Genomic DNA, 19,281 nt, shown 5'->3' with positions numbered 1-19,281 from the left:
TGGTGGTGGTGGTGGGGGGAGTTGTGAGCTTGTGTCCTAATCCCTCAGGTTTGGCTGCAGCACGGCCTTGGGATAAACTGTCATGTAGGATCTGGACATCTGAAAATGCTACTTGGACTTTAACTTTTTTTTACACATATATATTCATGTCTGGGTTGTTTTGTTTGTTCGTTCGGTTTTTTCAAAAGTCATTCATTTAAAAGAAGAATGCAAACTCCGGTAAGTTTTTTTTTTGTTGTTGTTTTTTTGCTATGCTGTGATCTTTAATTGTTTTTTTTATAAATGGGGAAGTGATAGAGTTAAACAGTAATAAATAACAGCGACTTCATTTGTTTTTTTTTAGCTTTATCTGAACCAGCACCGCTAAAGTGGAACAAGAATTCATTTTGGCCAACCTTTGTCATGTAAAGAACAAGATCTGTTTGTGTAAAAAAAAACAAAAAACTGGGAATAATTTTGAATTTTTTACAAAAACATAGCTCCACACAATGCTCTCTTAAAAAAGGATACTTCGTATAAAGTTGAACATTTGCCACTGGCTAAATCTTTCAACAATAAAGACCTGCTCACAGTAAGTTAGTCTAAATTTAGTTACTAATAAATGAATTCAACATGAAGGCAGGAAGCCTATCTTCAAAAATCATGTAGGTTTGTCTTTTGACCTCTAAAGGCCACTGAGATTAATCTGAACTCATTTGTCATCAGATGTAGGGGAACAGATGCATTCAAATACATTTTAACCAAAAATAAAACATAATTTTATGTTATTTCTTTTAACATCTCACCCCGCTGCTCACAGGAATTCTAAAAGTTTATAGCCCACCATCTTTCATGCCAGAGTTTTAAACTAAGATCGTCTCGTGCTGAAAAATGACGGCGCTGTAGTATTTTGGGTCAAATCTGGAAAATGCTCGATCAGACACAACCTGCTGAGATCCTGTGTGATCTGTTAACGCTCGAAAAATGTGTTGGGGATGACTCTCAGCTTCCATCATACCAAATTTTAGCTCAATATTTGTAAAACTGACCACGTTTTAGTTGTAGCTGTACATCCAATGTGTACTTTTTGGGAGTTTCAGGAAAATCTGTCGAAGAGATGTTTGTTAAAAGAAAGACAGATAAACATTTGGATGGGAAATATAAAGAAGAAAACAAAAGGGAATTCGTATTTATTGTATAAATCTGACACTAAAATACTCCCAACAGCGTGCAGTGAGTTATATAATTGTCCTGCAACTCCTGCAGGCCTACACTTTCTGAAGAAAACTGCACTGTGAAGTACATCCAAAAGAAGGAAATTAGATTGTTTGAGAATATATTGATGGTTAAAAAAAAAGATAATAATCAAAGTAGAAATCAACTCTTAGAGGAGCCTGTTTGAAGTCTTTGCAGCTAAAAAGCTATAGAAAAAGCTGTTCTGTGACCTGCAGCATAAGACTGGGGTTTTACTCACATGCTGAGACAAATATAAGCAATCCAGCTGGAAAATAATTGTGTATATCTAGGACTTTTGATGTACAGTATCACAGTGGTGGAACAAAAGTCGACTCGAGTGTTGGGCTCCAAAGTGCAAAAAGACAAAGATCCTGATGAACTGGAGACAGTAAAGTTTGGCTCAGTCAAACCTATGAAAAATTTAAACGGTAAAAGGTCAGTTGTGAAACTGAAATAGCTCTCGGTAAATTACGGCGCGACCTCTCTGCTTCCTGTTAAGCCTCAGACGGACATTGATTCTCGTGATTTCAAAGGGACTCGCTGACTTTTCAGCACTCTCCGAGGAAAGCAGATCATGACCTATTCCAAATCTGCGACAGCATAAAAAGCCATTTGACGTCTGAATTAGTGTGTGTGTGCATGTGTGTGTGTTATGCTGGGAACGTGAATACGGATCAATACACTGACAGCAGAGGGAGGGAGATGGAGTGCAGGCAGCCTAGCTGTTACGTAAGAGCCAGCTGCAGTGAGATGATGAAAGAAACATCAGCTCCCTCGGCCAGCCTGAGCACTGATCTTCTTGCAATTCTCTACTGAATAGTTCATGTTTTATTCACACAACTGCATTTCAAGTTGATGATGATGATCCCTTCATGGTATTGCAACACTTCCTAGCAACAGAGCTGGTTCACTCACATGCTTGAACTCCGAAATGTAAGATTTCTAAACCATGCAACGATTAATTCTATGGCTTCAATCTAGATTCTATAATCCGTCGCAGTCACCTTGATGAGTTTTAAAAAAAAACAATATATGTGAGGCAACAAGCTCAAAATGGGGGGAAAAAAATCTGTAGTTTTAATCTGGATTAAATGACAATGTTCGTCATCTTGGCTCCAAACCAGAACAGAACAGAACGCCCCAACCCAAGCAAAGCATTGTGGGACATGACGGCTAATGTTTCTGCACTGAACGATAACTGTGTGTTAGAAATCCTCCCCAAAGGTAGAATGAGAGGGGGTGGCTGACGGTAACAACATAATATTGATTTTAAAAAGAACTGCAGACCAAGTGCTGAGTTTTTAGCTTCGGAGATGGTTTTTGTGGTGATACGGTTTTTAGTTTGTTCACAAAACAACCAAAGCTCATCAGTTTTTACTGAGATAAACAGGTAGAGACAACTAAAAAACATCAGGAAAAAAGTGAGAATGGAAGTACAATAGCATTCATTCGCCTGCCACTTTGCATACCAAAGTTTTAAACAAAAATGTGACTTTATCTGTCCGTCCTCAGAGTATGTGATGTGGATGACGCTCAGCTACCACCGCACCACATTTGAACTCAATGTCTGTAAAGTCGACTGAGTTATGGCCATTTTTTTGTTTGGTAAGGCTGACTCCAAAGGTAATCAGATGTAAAAGTACAAGCAATGATTATCTTCTGAAGGTTTTGCTGTCATCAAAGGTGAGGGATAATTATCCATCCATTCATCCATTATCTGTACCTGCTTGTCCTTTCCGGGTCATGGGGAGCTGGTGCCTGTGTCCGACAGTTACCGTGTGAGACACGGGGGACAGCCTGGACAGGTCGTAAGTCCATCCCAGTTATCAAAGGGAGAATTTGACATTTTTGACACAATTGCGCTCCATATAAAAAAACTAACTGAGCAAAACTGAAGATTGAACAGAAATAGGGTTGCTGAACATAAATGGATTAACTTCAGGTGTTACCTCAGTACATACAGTACAGGCTATAAAATGTGAACCTAATGTGTTAAATCAGTCAAATATGTAACTTGGCTATAGTTTTTTTATTTAGTTCACATCAAAGCGAGTCCTGATGTATCTACTGAAAAGATCACGAGGCCCCGTCTTGTTCTGATTTCATAGCAAAAAGGCAGGAGGAATAGATTTCGATGGCTTTAATTTGGGTTTTAGTGCTGGAAGGAAGACAAGGAACAGGAGCGGGAGGACAGGGGCTGCATGGTGGAGCAGTTGGTTAGCACTGTTGCCTCATGGCAAGCAGGTCGGGGGCTCAAGTCGCAGCTGGGACTCTTTTTTTGTGTGTGTGTGGAGTTTGTATGCTCTTTGTGCACATGCGAGTTGTTTTTCGTTTTTTCCCAGAAACTCCAGTTTTGTCCCACACCATGCATGTTTAGATAATTGGCAACTCTAAATTGTCAGCAATTGTCTGTTGTGTTCATCTTTCTGTGGCTCTGTGACGGACTGGCGGCCTGTCTTAGGTTTATCCCACTTTTCCTTCCCATTCAACATGACCCTGAAAGAAACAAGCTGGTAGAGAAAAATCAAAGAATGGATGAAAGGACGAATGATCAGTCACAGAGACCAAAAACAGGAACGGAGACCTAATTGAAAGCTGCTTTTGAAGAATGGGGAATATATCAGCGTACGGGATCAGAAACTGTGATCAACAGCAAACACTTAATGACCTCCGTCTGAAAGCAGCAAAGCAATTCTTGTGTGACTGAAGATGTTGATGAAGGATGCATCCAGCCAGTCTGTTTATCTGAGTCACAGTGATGCAGTGCACAATTCTACATCACAAAGACAATTGCAAACTCCAGACTTTGGTGGTTCCAAAACCCCTGGCACTGGTTTTCACAGATAGGGGGAAATGACTTGATCTCATGAACCATCCTTCACTGTACTGTTTGACAAGGGTGCAAGTGTATATCGTTCACACGGAGAGAATATACCAGAACTGAATGCTTGATCTCTGTAGGAAAAGGGTTCAGTGGCTCCGTTGTTACATCGAGGGCATGTTGCTGACATGGTTCACTTTTGTTTTAAATTTGTTTAGCTGGTGTGGCCTCCTTGATGGCTAACTGAAAAACTTGATGAAAAAAAATATGAAGATAATGTAAATCTATTTTTACGGCTTTTACAGCCACCAGAACTGTTTGTGCACAAGGTTAAAAAGTTATAGGAGATTCAGAACCAGCGTATTAAACACACCTATTTTGGTGTCCTCAAACCATTTGTTTGAGGACTGATGGTTTTATCTTTCCACTGAAACTCCAGAGCTACGTTGAGTTGATGGCAGGGCGCACTGAACCTACTCTGATTGCAAAGCGTTACCTGACATTTCACTGAAACTCCTATTTTCCTTTAATTAGTCCTTCATTTTTAGTTCTGAAAGGTGCAATTCTCTGAGATGAGATAACATATAGGAACAGATTCTAATAGCTTCCACAGAAAGACAAAAGAGTGACAAAACTTTGACCAATTCAACTGAATCATGCGCTAAACTGCAGTTAGCATTCAGGCAGGCTGGTCTGAGACAAATCATTTCCTATCTCTACATCACACAGAACCTACCATCAGATTAACCACTGATTGATTGTGTTATTGTGTGGGCATAACTCCACTGTGTAAGTCATTTAATCTTTCCAGTAATTGATGTGACAACAAAAAGTCTGAGCATTCTGTGTCATTTTGTTCCACAGCAACAGCACTTCAGGGCTCTGGTCAGTATAAAAACCAAGACAGATGAATGTGCCGCCGTCACAGCAGCGCTGTGTGATGGATCAAAATGGCGTCAGAGCGTTTGAGCGAGGAGACGATGAGATTATCTGCTTGTGCAGAAGGACAAACAGCCTACAGGAGAAAACCAGCATTCTCTTTCCTGCCAAAAGACCCTTTTTATTTATGTAGAATCATAACCAGAGCTCAAAATTAGAGCTGAAAATGCTTTAGAAATAAAAATGAAAGAATAGGAAATGGAAAGGTGAAGGGACAAACTACAGATAACAGATTGCATCGCCTCTGAAAAGTTAAATTAAAACAGTAAAATAAAGCATTGGTGTAATTGTCTAACCCACTGAGGGAAAGTGAGTGTGCTTTATTGCTTTTTGGAGGGTTTGATGTGGAATATGAGTCCTTATGAAATGACAGCCCTTTGAGATTGCAGCTGTGACTGAACGTGACAGGTCACAAGCTGTCCCAAAGGGCACCTGTGCACGGCAGAGTCTCTGCTTTACAAGTGTTCTTCTTTGCCGTGGAGTTGACAGACATTTTGTCATGTATTTTAGGTTCGGCATGCGGCGCTGCGCAAATCAAGGATGGTAGCAGCCTGTCAACCCAGTGAGTGAGGCCCTAAACGTGAGACCTGAACTACAGACGATCTGCTGCTGCTTGTGACACCTGGGACCCAGGAGACTGCAGCAACGCTAAGAGGAACTCCTTAGGAGGATTATGCCATTGTAGCTGGCAACTTGAGCTTCAACAGCACACGACAGCTACAAGACCAAGAAACTCCTGCACCGCCTTACACACCGCAGGGACCATGGACGACCCCTATCACAACAACGTGAACCAGCAGATGATTGAAACAGGTGATTACACCTACACTCAAGACGGAGGAGGCGGTCCAGACGGCTACCCTTACCAGACCGACTACCCCAAGCAGGACGAGGACGCAGCCAGTGATGCCACCGAGGGAGCAGATGAGGATGATCAGATGTACGAAGGGGAATACCAGGGCATCCCCCACCCCGATGAGATCAAGGAGGCACGGCGGGCAGCTCGGCTGGAGGCCAGGAGGAAAGCTCGTCTGGCTGCACAGCAGGAGGAGGAGGAGGAAAACCTGCCGGAGCAGTACGAGAGCATCATGGAGGACTGTGGCCACGGGCGCTTCCAGTGGATGCTCTTCGTCGTGCTGGGTCTGGCGCTAATGGCCGACGGGGTGGACGGCTTTGTGGTGGGTTTTGTCCTGCCCAGCGCTGAGAAGGACATGTGCATATCCAACGCTGACAAAGGACTGCTCGGTAGGTCACAGCAAAGTTTTGGAAAAGAGTTTGCCTTAAATATAGGAAGAGATGCCACTGTTTGAGGGCATGAGCATTGCAACCATGGACTGTATTTATATAAACCAAATGCATTTATATAAACCAGCAGGACCAGGTTAATAGAAGCTGATCTGTTGTATTTTTGGAACCAGAGTCTGTGCAGTAGGGATGTGGAACTTTAAGTCCTGTCTACTTCCCAGCACACAATCGTGATGTCACATGACCTTTCATTTAGGCATAAATGAACTAATTAACTAAACAGATGAATGGGTTAACATGATGAGCATTTGAAAATACAGCAGCAAGGTGAAAACTACATGAACCAACAAGAGTCAACACCTGAGACACATTATTTTGAGCTGTATTTGTTTAGTTAACCAGGAGCAGTTTCCTATTCTAAAATCTAAAACTTATATAGGAACCAGACAACAGCCGCTCTCCTGGTTTCTGCTTCTGATTTCCAACTCATCAGCGCATCCAGAATGTCCAAAATAGATGCACCATTTCTGCTTTCCCTTTCTTCAGTCTGATTCCAAGTTTTACAAATATTTAAGGATTTACATGATAAGCAATTTTTTTTGTTGTTGTTGTTGTTTTTGTCTCTAAAGTAATTTTACTGTTTGGCTTTGACTCAGTTTAGTTTGAACTTTAATTCTGGTGCAAGCACTGGTTTTCTATGGCCACACAGCACATATTTATGACCAGCCATTTGTCTTAGCAATTATGGCTGGAACTTTATTGTTTCTAAAGGTATTCATCACTCTGTTAAACAGGAAAACACATCATCGTTTTGTGCTATATGAATGCCTTCACTGCACAAACTGCTGATGGTTCATGGTTGATGATTTCTATCAGATCAACCATGCTGACGTACCATTTCATAAACTCGCACAGCTAGCATGGCTAACAATGGATTCAGGAACTCTACTTTACCAACACAGGCCCAAATCTGTTTTGGAAACCCGCAAGACTTGCTAATGACAGTCATCTGTCGGCCAGTTCCAGTCTTTACCCAGAAAGGAGGAACTCATCAGTGAAATGATGTGCTGTTGTGCTCGGCTGGAACAAAATCCTGCAGATGTTTGGTTTTTCACGGCTACAGATCATCAAACAGGAATATCCCCCAGCTGCTCCTGCAAGTTAAGGGAGAAGGCTTGGATCAAAGAATAATTACCATTGTGTGTCCTAGCAGTGAATTGGTCCATTGTGTGCAGCCAGATTAGCCTTGCTGAGTCTTGGCAGTGATACCACAACTGTCTGGGACTTGACTTGTGGGAGACACAGCTTGGATTCTTTTCAGAAACCAATGCATACTTTGACTGATTGTTATATTCTGCATTATGGGCTGTGTATCTTTTATTGCAACTTTATTTTAGCTTCACTCATTTGCGAGTATTCACCAGAAAGACCTAAAATGACACAGAAATTAGTCTGTGGCACAGATGCAGCTCACAGGGATTTGTACCATGACATCATACGTTCTTCAGTGTCTGTGCAGACAGCTAAACTGCAAATTAAAGCCCCTCACCTTGTTTCCCAGACCTGGGGTGCAGCCAGGCGATGTGACAGATTGCACATCACTCATTTCATCTTAACAACGAGCTCCTGGGACGGAGCTTTGCGAGAGACTGATGAGGACTGCGGCGGTGATTGCATTCAGCATGTGTTCCCAGGCTAATATGGAGCATGTTGCAGCAGTCAGAGATCCTGGCGGCCTGCAGCGCCCTGGTGCAGAGCTGTCAGATACGCTTCGGGCCTCTGACAGGCTGTGATAGCAGGAGGAAGGCCCGGCGAAAATGAAATCACAGCATCTGTTTGCGCAGAGCGAGAGGAAAGCGCTGATCACTGGCGAGGAATATGAAGTAGATCTACAGAATGCTGCTTCTTGATGCACGCTCATGCTCTCTTCACCAGACAGGCGGAAAACAGAAATATGTTCGATCTGAACCTTAGACTCGGGTGGAAGATAAACCCTTCAGACGTTTTGTGAAATACAGGCAGCTTGGAGCTTTTGAATTGTCCTGTTAGTGTTTATTGTAAATAGCTAAGATAAAAGACGTTAAGTGTAGGAGACAACGAAAAGCTAGTTTTTACTGAATTTAACCCATTCAACTTAAAACTATTCCAAGCAAAACACACTGCTAAATAAATTCAAGCTTGAATGAAAGCACAAATAAATCAGTAAATGCTTTAAAAGCCAAGTTTTACTTGAATTAATGCATACTGCCTGCTGACTTTTAATGCCAAAATTTTAAACTAAGATCGTCTTATCTTGAAAAATGAGTTTTAGCTCTAAAAGTTAATCAGCTGCAGATGACTATCTAACGATTACTTTTCTGATTTCAATAAAAGCCATCCAGTGTTTCATGTTTCATCAGATATTTTGTTATCCTGACAGACAAACAAACACATACCCACACTGGCAGTTACATTAATTACATTATCGCCCATTGTTTGCAGCAGGCAATAAAGGTTGCATTTAGAAAGTTATAACTTTTTAGGTGGATTTAGGTGCATTTTTTTTCAGTTAAAAATATTCTTCAGGCTTTGCAGTACTGGCTTTAATCAAACATTTTTCTGATGTTTGAACTTTTCACTGAGTCTCAAAGTTCAGCCTGATTTACAAAGCAACGTCTTCAGTTCTTCTAAAAATGAGCTTGTTTTATTCTCAGGCCTTTCAAAACCGACTGTTAAACATACTTTCTTGTAGTTCTTTAATACACCTAGAAGTTCAGCCTTCCACCACCATCAGTTTTGATCTCAGGAATTTCAGGGTTTTTTTGGATTCACATTGGGCTTCTAATGGCCGTTGTCTTCTGCATCCCACAAACGAACAAACAAAAAGCTCAAAAGTTCATCACTCATTTAAGACTTAGCTCCTTCAGTTAACATAAGGAGGTATACATGAGGATCCACCACAAGTATGAAACTTATATATGTAATAAGCTGAATGATATGTTGATTTATGATATCTTTGACTGGTTTTGCTCACAAGGTTAGTGTTTCTTCCCTCAATGCATGCTGGAAGTACAGTTCGGCTGCATTAGCATTTAAAAAAATAAATTAAAAAAAAGATCCAATATTTCATCTTCCGGTACTTTCACTTTGAATGCAATAAAAAGATAAATTTCCCTTCCCTCTCCAGGTATTCAGTGACCTCACAGGGATGAAGGACATTTTTTTTTTTCAGGCTTACTGCAGCTGGGATAGATCCTGGGCCTTCACCTGAAGGACAGGCTTTCCAATCACAAGCTCATCCTGTCAACCACATATCAAAAAAAAAAAAAAAAAATCCACCTAAAGCATCAACATGGCCGAGATACGAGCTGACATGATGACTTTGACACTTTGTCTGCTCGTCTCCTCAGAAGTCTCTTGTTGAATGGAGTGTGCAGCATGGCGTGGAGAACGTCGGAGCATTCGGGTACTTTCGTAATCCCCGGGGAAGGTGCACGGTGCACAACGTGGCTCCACGTGCCGCTAAGCTGCTTAGGCCTTCAGTAATTAGGGCTCTGTAGTAAAAACACAGTGCAGGCAGGCAGGCAGGCAGGCAGGCAGGAGATATGGGTCTGAAGTTTTAAATCTAGCTGATGGAGAAAACAAGTCCTGAAGGCAACAACAAAACAAGAACATATGACTCTGTTTAGAGAGTTACTTTGCAAACAGAAGAAATGGCAAATAGGACCAGCTGCCTGTGTAATGCTGGCACAGGCTCAAGGATGCTATGAGTCAGAGTGTTATTCATTCCTGGAAACTATAGAATGCTGGGGAAAAAAAGCCTACAAATCACAAAAAAAAACAACTTAAGCATCACTTGTCACGTGTGAAACAAGCCGAAGCAAGGCTTTAATGTGTTCTCGGCTGCCTCCAAACGGTTGTGACCTTTCTTTTTCTGCTACCTTTCATGGAGCTCTGTAGTCAGTTTACATGTATTCTGTTTATTATAGAATACCAAGAAGTGAATAACTGGGGTTTATTAGACTGCACGTGAAGGGATGCATCACAGCTGAGCTCCATGTCTGTGTTCTTGTGAGGGTAAAGGGAGACCCCTGGTGGAGATCATGAGCAGATTCATGGGAGTCTGGATGTTTCAGAAGTGTTTGAGTGCATGTCTGCACATCTGGAGCTTATTATATGAGTGTCCATGTGTGTTTGCAGGTCTGTTGGTGTATGTGGCCATGATGGTGGGCGCTCTGGTGTGGGGCGGTTTGTGTGACAAGATGGGGAGGAGGAAGTGTCTGATCTACGTCCTGACCATCGACCTGGTCTTCTCCTTCCTGTCCTGCTTCGCTCAGAGCTACGGCTTCTTCCTCTTCTTCAGGTTCTGCTCCGGCTTCGGGTGAGATGCCTCCCCAAGACATGCAGCGTATCTGCACTCGCAGCGCGGGAACAAAAAGGCAACTCGAATGGCTTTTCATAATGACTGACCTTTTCCAGGAGTAATGTGGTTGCAGAAAGCAGGTTTTCAAATAAGATGCATGACATTTAAATACTTTATAAAACAGGGGTTTGGAGGAAAAACTTCCATTAAAACAAACATTTTTTATTTTAGAACTGTAGAACACTTTTGATTACATTCAACTTAAAAAAGTTTATTTCTATTCTTATGTGATGTACTTTTTTGATTTCACTCTTTGGCCTGATATTTACTGTATTTGTAGTCATCCATAAAGACAGATTCTCAGCAGGTAATCTTGCTGCTGAGTGTTTCATTCCAAGAAGTTTCCACTGTTGCACGCTGACACACACCACAATCTCAAACAGTTAATACCACCTCAAAGATTCTCTTGCTGCAAGCTACAAATAAGTAGATTTTTGTTTGTTTACCTCAACAGAGAAACCCCCTTTGTTATTCAGATTAAAACAAGGAAATAATGCTCTTTACTTGTTATTTACTTCAGGTTTTTCTGCCACTGCATGTACTTTTTATGCAGGGCTGTTTCTGACAGATCTTACAACTTTATTGGATACTTTATTTGTTTTCTGTCTAAACAATGTTTGAGATTTATGCCTGCCTATATGCGTAATGTGACATATTCACCACTTTCAATAGTTTATCAGGAAGTTATAACTATGAGGTGACAGTGCTAACAACTCTTGCAATCTGTAAAATATTTATTTAGCTCCATTCATTTTTCTGTCATTCAATAACAAAATACATTTACTTGTGAGTACCTAATATCGCTACACTCTAAGCCCTGAAATAAACGCAGTTATTGAATGTCAGATGTTGTTTTTCCCCAGTGAGGATGTTAATTTCTGGGCTTTGCTTTTGAAATCCATTTGTAATGAAGACAAATAGGTTGTTCGTTCAGTTACTGCTTTTGGCAGTAACAAAACAGTAAGTCTCAAAGCGACCTTTACAGCAGGCCAGAGAATGTCTATAATTTTTAGACTCATGAAGCTGAAACTATCTGCGTAACTCAGTCAAAAGCGTAACTGAGTGTTATCAGTGCGATGCAAAATGTGTTTGATGAGGAAGCAGAGGTGTAAAAGCGTGTTTCCGGCTCCAGAATCGGAGGTTCCATCCCGATCGTGTACACCTACTTCACTGAGTTCCTGCAGATGGATAAACGTGGAGAACATCTGAGCTGGCTCTGCATGTTCTGGATGCTGGGAGGCCTGTATGCATCCTTCACCGCCTGGGGAATCATTCCCCACTATGGTAACGCAAAGAAAGACACACACAAGACAAAATGCAAACACACACATGATGGAATGTCTCTGTTGATCAACTGAGATGATAATAACTTATTAATAACTTATTATCGCCTTCTGCCAAAAGGCAAAGTTGCTTGAGAATGTGTTTGTGTACGTGTCCCTTTGTCTGTCTGTTAGCAAAATGTCTCATGAACCACTAGACAAGTTTTAATGAAGCTCTCGAAAAGTAATCATTGGTTGTACATCTACAACTGATTAACTTATGGAGTCAACCCAATACAAGATGGTTGCCTCAGCCAGCTGACCTTAAAAAAAATGTCCATAACTCAGATATTGACCTAAAGTTTGAGGTGGTGGGAGCTGAGACTGATCCCCAAGCCGTAATTTAAATGCTAACAGATTGCACAAGATTTTCCATTAACTATTAGGAATCAACTTTGTCTCTTGGCAAAGCATCTCACAAACAACTGGACAGGTTTTAACTGAAAACTTGTCGTAAATAATCACTGGATGTACATCTACAACTGAAAAACTCGTGGAGTCAATCCAAGTCAAGACAGCTAATCAGTGCTATCCAACAAAAATGACTGTAAGTCAGTCAGTTTTACAGATATTGAGCTAAAGTTTGCTGTGGTAGTAGCTGAGAGTCATTAACAACATATACTCTGAGTAATATTGCATGAAATTGCTCATAACATTATCTTCAAGGTTTGACCAAAGCAGCTACACCTCTTGGTGATCTTGGTCCAGAGCTCTGGCCTGAATGGCAGTGATATGTATTCCTTCAACAAATGCTGGGCCATTCATTTTTTATTCTAATGGATTTATAATCAGAGCTGCACACACAGTTTTGGACTTCTTCTTCTCAGTCTCTATGGTTTGATAAAATTAGCTTCTTTTTGATGCTTCTCAACGGAGAGGTTTTGCGCAGCAGCTATTAGCTAACAGAAAGAATTAATCACAATAAAACAGTGAAATATTTTGCCAAAATTACAACTGAAGCAGATCAATATTTACTGAAACCTAATTGCAAATAAAAGCCCTTTTGTTGCACTACATAAAGGACACAAGTTGCTCAATAAAACATCTAAACTAGATATTTTCTTGAAAAGATAACTTGTTCTTTTTTGTTTGGTTTGGCAGGTTGGGGTTTTGTCATTGGGACCCAGTTTCAGATGCACAGCTGGAGATTGTTTATTCTGGTGTGCCTCCTGCCTGTGCTGGCTGCTCTCATCGGGGTCTACTTCATGCCAGAGAGTCCCCGTTTTCTGCTGGAGGTAAGACACTGGTGACTGCAAACCAGGCGTTATAAGCGCAGAATCTTAATGTATGATTTCAGCTCGAAGTTTTAAACATCTAGCTGTGATCGGTTAGGAAATATGAGAGATCAGCAGCCGCGGCGACATGCCGCTGCTGTGCAAAGGTCGCAAAGAACTGCTAAGGCATTAAAAGAACACCACCCACCTCCGATTCCCATCCAGGACAATGCTAACCCTTCGACCACATGTGGTGTTGTGTTTGTGTGTTACCGCTGCCACACTCCCCCAAATTATAAGACAGTACCCTTTCGGCTAGAAAGAAAGCCCTAATGTGAACACTGTCACCCAGCAGGCGTGGCCAGCAGGGGTGTATATAGAACTGCTTCAGTGGTCCAATCTATAATTAAAAGAGTCTCTTCTTAAATATAGCAGAACATACTGTATAATTTTACCAACAAGGAGCAGAGAGCATGACTGGTTTCACACAGGGCTCTGGAAGCGAACAGAGACCTCCCCAGATTCACAGCGTGTACGTGTGTGGCTTTCAGAACGCTCGACACGACGAGGCCTGGATGATCCTCAGGAAGGTCCACGACACCAACTGGAAAGCCAAGGGCGAGCCGGAGAGAGTCTTCACTGTAAGCCTCCATCCACGCCAACGCTAATGTTCAGACTCATTTGTCGAATGTCAAATTGTTAGGAGAAAAAGAAATGTAAACCCCCACCCCTCAAATTTACAAAAGCTCTTTAAAACTGTCTACACAACAACAACACGGCCAAACGGGAACTATATGGGTTTTCAGTTGTCTCACACACACACACACACACATATCCTGACAGATTTAAAGTTCAGTCTTTATCTGGTAGCTCAAACACACAGTATCCTGCAGACCCAACAGATGTATTGTTACTTCTAACACAGCACAGTACACTTATAGGATGCACCCTATACCTGCAAAATAGATATTCCTTTGCGGGGTTTTTTAAAAAACAAACTCTATATGCCTTTTCGACAGCGGTTTTCTTAGTGGCAACTACACCATATAAACACATCAGCAACAAATAAAGCATCAAAAAAAAAGTTGAAGAGGTCACAGACGTACTTTATGTACTGAGTCGTGTGTTTACCCTCCTCGGAGACAATAGCACTTGTATTTCTGGAAGACTTTCATTTATCTCAAACAAAAGTTCCAGTTCATGTTTTTAGCATCTGTCTTCTGCGAAGGTCTGCAGCGTCTCCCTTCATCATCTGTTTATGTCTGCATCTCCATGACCCACACCTTTATTTATTTATTTATTTAGCTTTTAAAACACAACACACGCACACCGAAAATAATCCTGTTTTTATGCTTCATTTGGTGCAAAACACACCAGTTCAGTTTCGCAGGTATCAGCTGCCTGCGGGTTATTTCTACAGAATATGCAAAGCAAATTCAAGGAAAATCTGGTAAGTTTCCAGAAGGGACGTGTTCAATTCGGCTGGATGTAAAGATTTATTCAGCTGCCACGGTGGTAACTTCAGACTGTTTTTTTTCCTTCACATTACTTGTTTGTTTTCTGGTAATCCCCTTCCAAAGCCAAATCTGGCATTTAAAATAAAAAATTAATCAGCACTAAAATTGAAGCTTTTTGTTTTTGTCCCTTGTCTACCCCTGAACCAGGTTTACTAAAGTTTGAGATGAATTTCTTTAGCGTGATCTTCAAAACATAAATATATAACACTCACCAGCCTCAGGTCTCTCAGCTCGGCAGAGAATTGACCCTCCTGTGGCCTTTGGGTCAAAAGGACCCAAAGTTACAAGGACTTCAGGAGGGTTAAAAACAAACTGATATGAAGATGAAGACACTGACTTTTATATTTGGGCAGGTGACAAACATAAAAACTCCACAAACTCAAGAGGACGAGTTCATAGAGATCCAAAGTGATACTGGAACTGCCTTCCAGCGCTGGACTGTCCGAAAAATGACCATGCTGCAGCAGGTTGGGAAAATCCTTTTACTTTACAGTAAAATAGAACTGAATGAGTAAAAACAGAAACTTTTCTTTTGTGTCTGTGGCACGACCTGACCTCACAAAGCGCACTTAGATGACGAGCTTGTCGTTCTGTCTGTTCTCCCCAAAGGTGATGGCCAACGTGATGTCCTTATCTGCTCCAGAGCTCAGACTGCAAGGCCTCCTCCTGGTCGTCGTGTGGTTCTGCTTGGCTTTCAGGTAGAGGAGCGTCCGTGTCGACACGTTCTGTCGAAGCACACAAATAAAAAGTCTTTGCTGTAGTCAAACGGAAGCACTCCAGTGCTCAGTTTCTGTGATTTTTCTGTGTGTGTCAGCTACCACGGGCTGGGAGTTTGGTTCCCCGACATGATAAAGTACATGCAGTACGAAGAGTTCGAGTCCAAGGTCCGAGTGTTTCACCGAGAGCGCGTCGAACGCTTCCACTTTAATTTTTCTTTGGTCAACCAAATCCACCGCGAGGGAGAGTACATCCACGACAAGTACGTCTCTCTGCATCCTCTTCCTAACAAGGGGATTCACAAAGTCACAATCTGCAGTTTGTTTATACTCCAGCCTCATGTCACTACTCCCCTCTCCTTTTAGGTTTGCAAACATTGAGATTAAGTCTGTCAAGTTTGAGGAGTCCTTGTTCGAGAACTGCTACTTTGAGGACATCAAATCAACCAACACGTTCTTTGAGAACTGCACAATCAAAAACACCGTCTTCTATAACACAGGTACCAGAGCAGGCTGACGTAACACAGTGGTTATTAGCTATCTGTTTCTGCCGAGGCGATTCAAGTAAAATACATCTCTGAAAGGACATTTCCTCCTTTAAAACTCTGCTGTCCTTCCAGACCTGTGGCAGGAAAAGTTCAAAAACTGTCGAATGGAAAACACCACCTTCCTCCACCCTAAGAAAGGCTGCCATTTAAACTTCCAGGAGGAAAATGATATTGTCATCTACATGGTCAGCTTCCTGGGCAGTTTGGCGGTGTTGCCTGGCAACATCATCTCAGCGTTGTTCATGGACAAGATAGGAAGGATCCGAATAATAGGTGAGACATCCAGAAAAGTGTCAAAACTCCAATTGTTTTGTCTGCGTTTTATCTAGTATCAGCTTATGAGTTAATAAAAAAGTTTTGTTTTTTTTTAACAGATAAACAAATTTCATAGTTTTTATAGTTTTAGCTATTACTTATTTACTACAGGTTAAATAGACCTGGCCGTAAAACCTAGAACAGCGAAGGTTATTGATGCTTATCACATCGTTTTATTAGCTTAAACAAGTATAATTTTCTACACCTAACGCAATAGAAAGTACAAATGGAGTGTGAGAAAGGTAATTGGATATTTGTATGGTGGGCTGCGCAGTGGAAGAGTTGGCTAGCACTGCTGCCTCACATCAAGAAGGTCGCAGGTTTGCAGCTTCTTATGCAGGGAGTTCGCATGTTCTCCTCATAGAGGTTTTCTTTGGGTACTCGGGTCTGAAAACATGCATTAACTCGTTACTCTAAGTTAACCCTAAGTGTCAGAGTGATTGGTTGTTGGTCGTATTCGTATTATTGTGATCCTGGGATGAAATGATGACCTGTTCAGGCACATAATGGCCGCAAGAGACAGGCACCAGCTATGGATGGATGGATGGATGGATGGATGGATGGATGGATGGATGGATGGATGGATGGATGGATGGATGGATGGATGGATGGATGGATGGATGGATGGATGGATGGATGGATGGATGGATGGATGGATGGATGGATGGATGGATGGATGGATGGATGGATGGATTGTTTAATAAAATAAAACTAGGCTTTAAAATAAAATCACAATGAAACAAGGCCATGGAAAGCAGGGATTCAGACGGTGCTGCAGCACCCCCTGATGGATGTCCTTATTCAGATAGGACAACATGCTCTGCCTGTGTGTGTGTTTCACTGCTTATAATTGGTTTTTCATGATTTTCTTTATGTGGATGTGTAGGGTCATACATGCTCACAGCACCCCTCGACTTACCGCTGCCCCATGAGACTTAGCTGGTTGATCTTTTTGCTTCTCGTTCCAGGTGGTTCGATGCTGGCGTCGTCGGCCTGCACTTTCCTGCTGCTGTTAAGTTTCAGTCAAGGAGCTGTAATATGCTGGCAGTGTCTCTTTTATGCCGTCAGCGTGGCAGCCTGGAATGGTGTAGAGGTCATTTCTGTGGAGCTCTACCCCTGCTCCAAAAGGTACAGGTCAACACCATCCCAACAAAGCAATGTAATGCACTCTTCAGTTTAACTTTACCTAATAAAACCAGGCCTTCACAGGTCTATAAATATTACATTTATTCACATGTTGAAACAGTGACCTGGGACAATGACATGACAGATGTTTAGGATTTACAGTAAAGCATTAAGAGACACTAATTTTTGTTTTTTTTTTACTTAAATTAATCAAAGAACAAAAGGAAATAAAAACATGAGAAATGCAGTAGATCTTTTCCTATATGTTTATAGTCTCAGTTCAGTAAACTAAACTATTTCAAAGTTTATTGGAATTTCAATCCGACTCTCTTTGAGCACCACCTAATTAGCTCATGTAGTCATTTCCTCTGCAGGATATCAAGGGTTGTTGGCAGCCAACTACGAACTGCTGGTTTTATACAACTCCCTGTTTTAAAGAACTGATGCTTTAGACCATATAAAGACCAAACTCTACCAAATACATCACAGTGAAAGAAACAATGAGCTCCTTTCTGGGCTTGTCATTGATCATGAACTGCCCTCTCTGATTTTCATTACACATAAATCTGCCCTAAGAAGTCAGCGTTTTTCTCTCTGGTGTTTTCTATTTTTTATTTTTTAGCAAGACTCCCCCTGCATTTCACAGTAACAATTACCAGCCTCTATAAAGAGCTGCAGCCAATGACAAATGAAGCACAAATGCAGGTTTATCCTCTGAAACCTACAGGACTCACAAGTTTAACCCTTCAGCCAGGTGGTGTGGTTTTGAGTTGTTTTTTTTACCTGCGCCCTCTTTGCGTCCTGTCTCTGCAGAGGCACGGCGTTCGGTATCCTGAACGGGCTCTGCAAGTTCGCCGCCATCGTCGCCAGCTTTATCTTTGCGGCCTTCATCGGCGTCACGAAGATCATCCCCATCTTCCTGGCCTTCGCCGCCCTCGTCTGCGGAGGCCTGGTGGCTCTGAAGCTGCCCGAGACTCGGGAGAAAATCCTCTCCTGAGGAGCCAAACGTCCAGTTCGCTTCGGAGCCCCAGACCCAGACGCGGGCAAGGAACTGACTGGGGGAAGCGTGTGTTTGGGGACAAACCGGCTGAAAGTAAAAGCAGAAAGATGAGACAGAGAGGCTCTGTTGTGTGAGTTGTGTTAACGGGTTTGTCACGGTTATGTTTAAAAAAAAAAAATCTAAAAATCTGTCTGGTTGCCTACATTAACCTGTGGCTGCTTCTTCTGTTCCCAGTTTTGTCATCGTTTGTCATCCTGTTCATGCAGAAAGTAGCACTAGTTTGTTTGAGATTTGTGTAAAAGATTAAAACATGTTAACATGTGTTCGTGTTTGAATGGTTGTGTAGTTGATGTTACCATGTGGTGCTTTGATTTAACTCCCTTTTGATAAAAAACTGGGTGAAAGTTCTGTTGGACTCACTGCTAAGATTCAGCAGCAATATTAGTTTCAATTAAAAACACCTCTTGCATTCAACGAACCTCCGATCATTCTACAGTCTCATGGTGTCCGTGTCGTCGAAAATTGTTGTTCAGTTCGGTCTTCATAGGTGTAAAGCAATTACTTAAAAGTAGATCTGTTTCAATAATTTCACCTCTCTTGAGTTTTCAAATCTGATCCGAATGCATCCTGATAAGATTCTCTTTCTTTGTTTTGTCATCCGGTCCCCGTCTGTAGAGTTGTGATTATGTAGATTCAGAGTCCTTATCTGTCGCATCTTGCCATGAACAAATATAAGCAACTGTTGTCTAATTTTTTTTTCTTGTCTTTTTCTAAAAAAAAAAAAAAAAAAAAGAAAAGAAAGAAAGAAAGAAAGCAAAGCGAGAGGGAGCCAGACGGAGAGAACCCTGAGATTAGATGTTTTGACATGATGCTCTCATCTTAGCATTCTGACGAAGAACAGA

At 41.6% G+C, this 19,281-nt stretch overlaps 1 protein-coding gene across 1 annotated transcript; it reads left to right on the top strand.

The window, feature by feature from the left end:
* On the top strand, positions 1-19,135 carry sv2ba (synaptic vesicle glycoprotein 2Ba). Its single transcript, XM_017428725.3, has 13 exons — positions 1-219; positions 5,486-6,220; positions 10,400-10,580; positions 11,755-11,906; positions 13,046-13,179; positions 13,710-13,799; positions 15,029-15,142; positions 15,285-15,373; positions 15,490-15,654; positions 15,758-15,891; positions 16,012-16,212; positions 17,223-17,382; positions 18,193-19,135. The coding sequence occupies exons 2-13, from the start codon at positions 5,740-5,742 to the stop codon at positions 18,374-18,376; spliced, it is 2,085 nt and encodes a 694-aa protein (XP_017284214.1). The 5' UTR covers positions 1-219; positions 5,486-5,739; the 3' UTR covers positions 18,377-19,135.
* The last annotated feature ends 146 nt before the right edge of the window (positions 19,136-19,281 follow it).

Source organism: Kryptolebias marmoratus, linkage group LG15 (assembly GCF_001649575.2).
Source record: "Kryptolebias marmoratus isolate JLee-2015 linkage group LG15, ASM164957v2, whole genome shotgun sequence".
In the NCBI taxonomy this organism is placed as follows: Eukaryota; Metazoa; Chordata; class Actinopteri; order Cyprinodontiformes; family Rivulidae; genus Kryptolebias; species Kryptolebias marmoratus.
The sequence above is the reverse complement of the archived record's forward strand: the minus strand, read 5'-3'. Positions and strand labels throughout refer to the sequence as shown.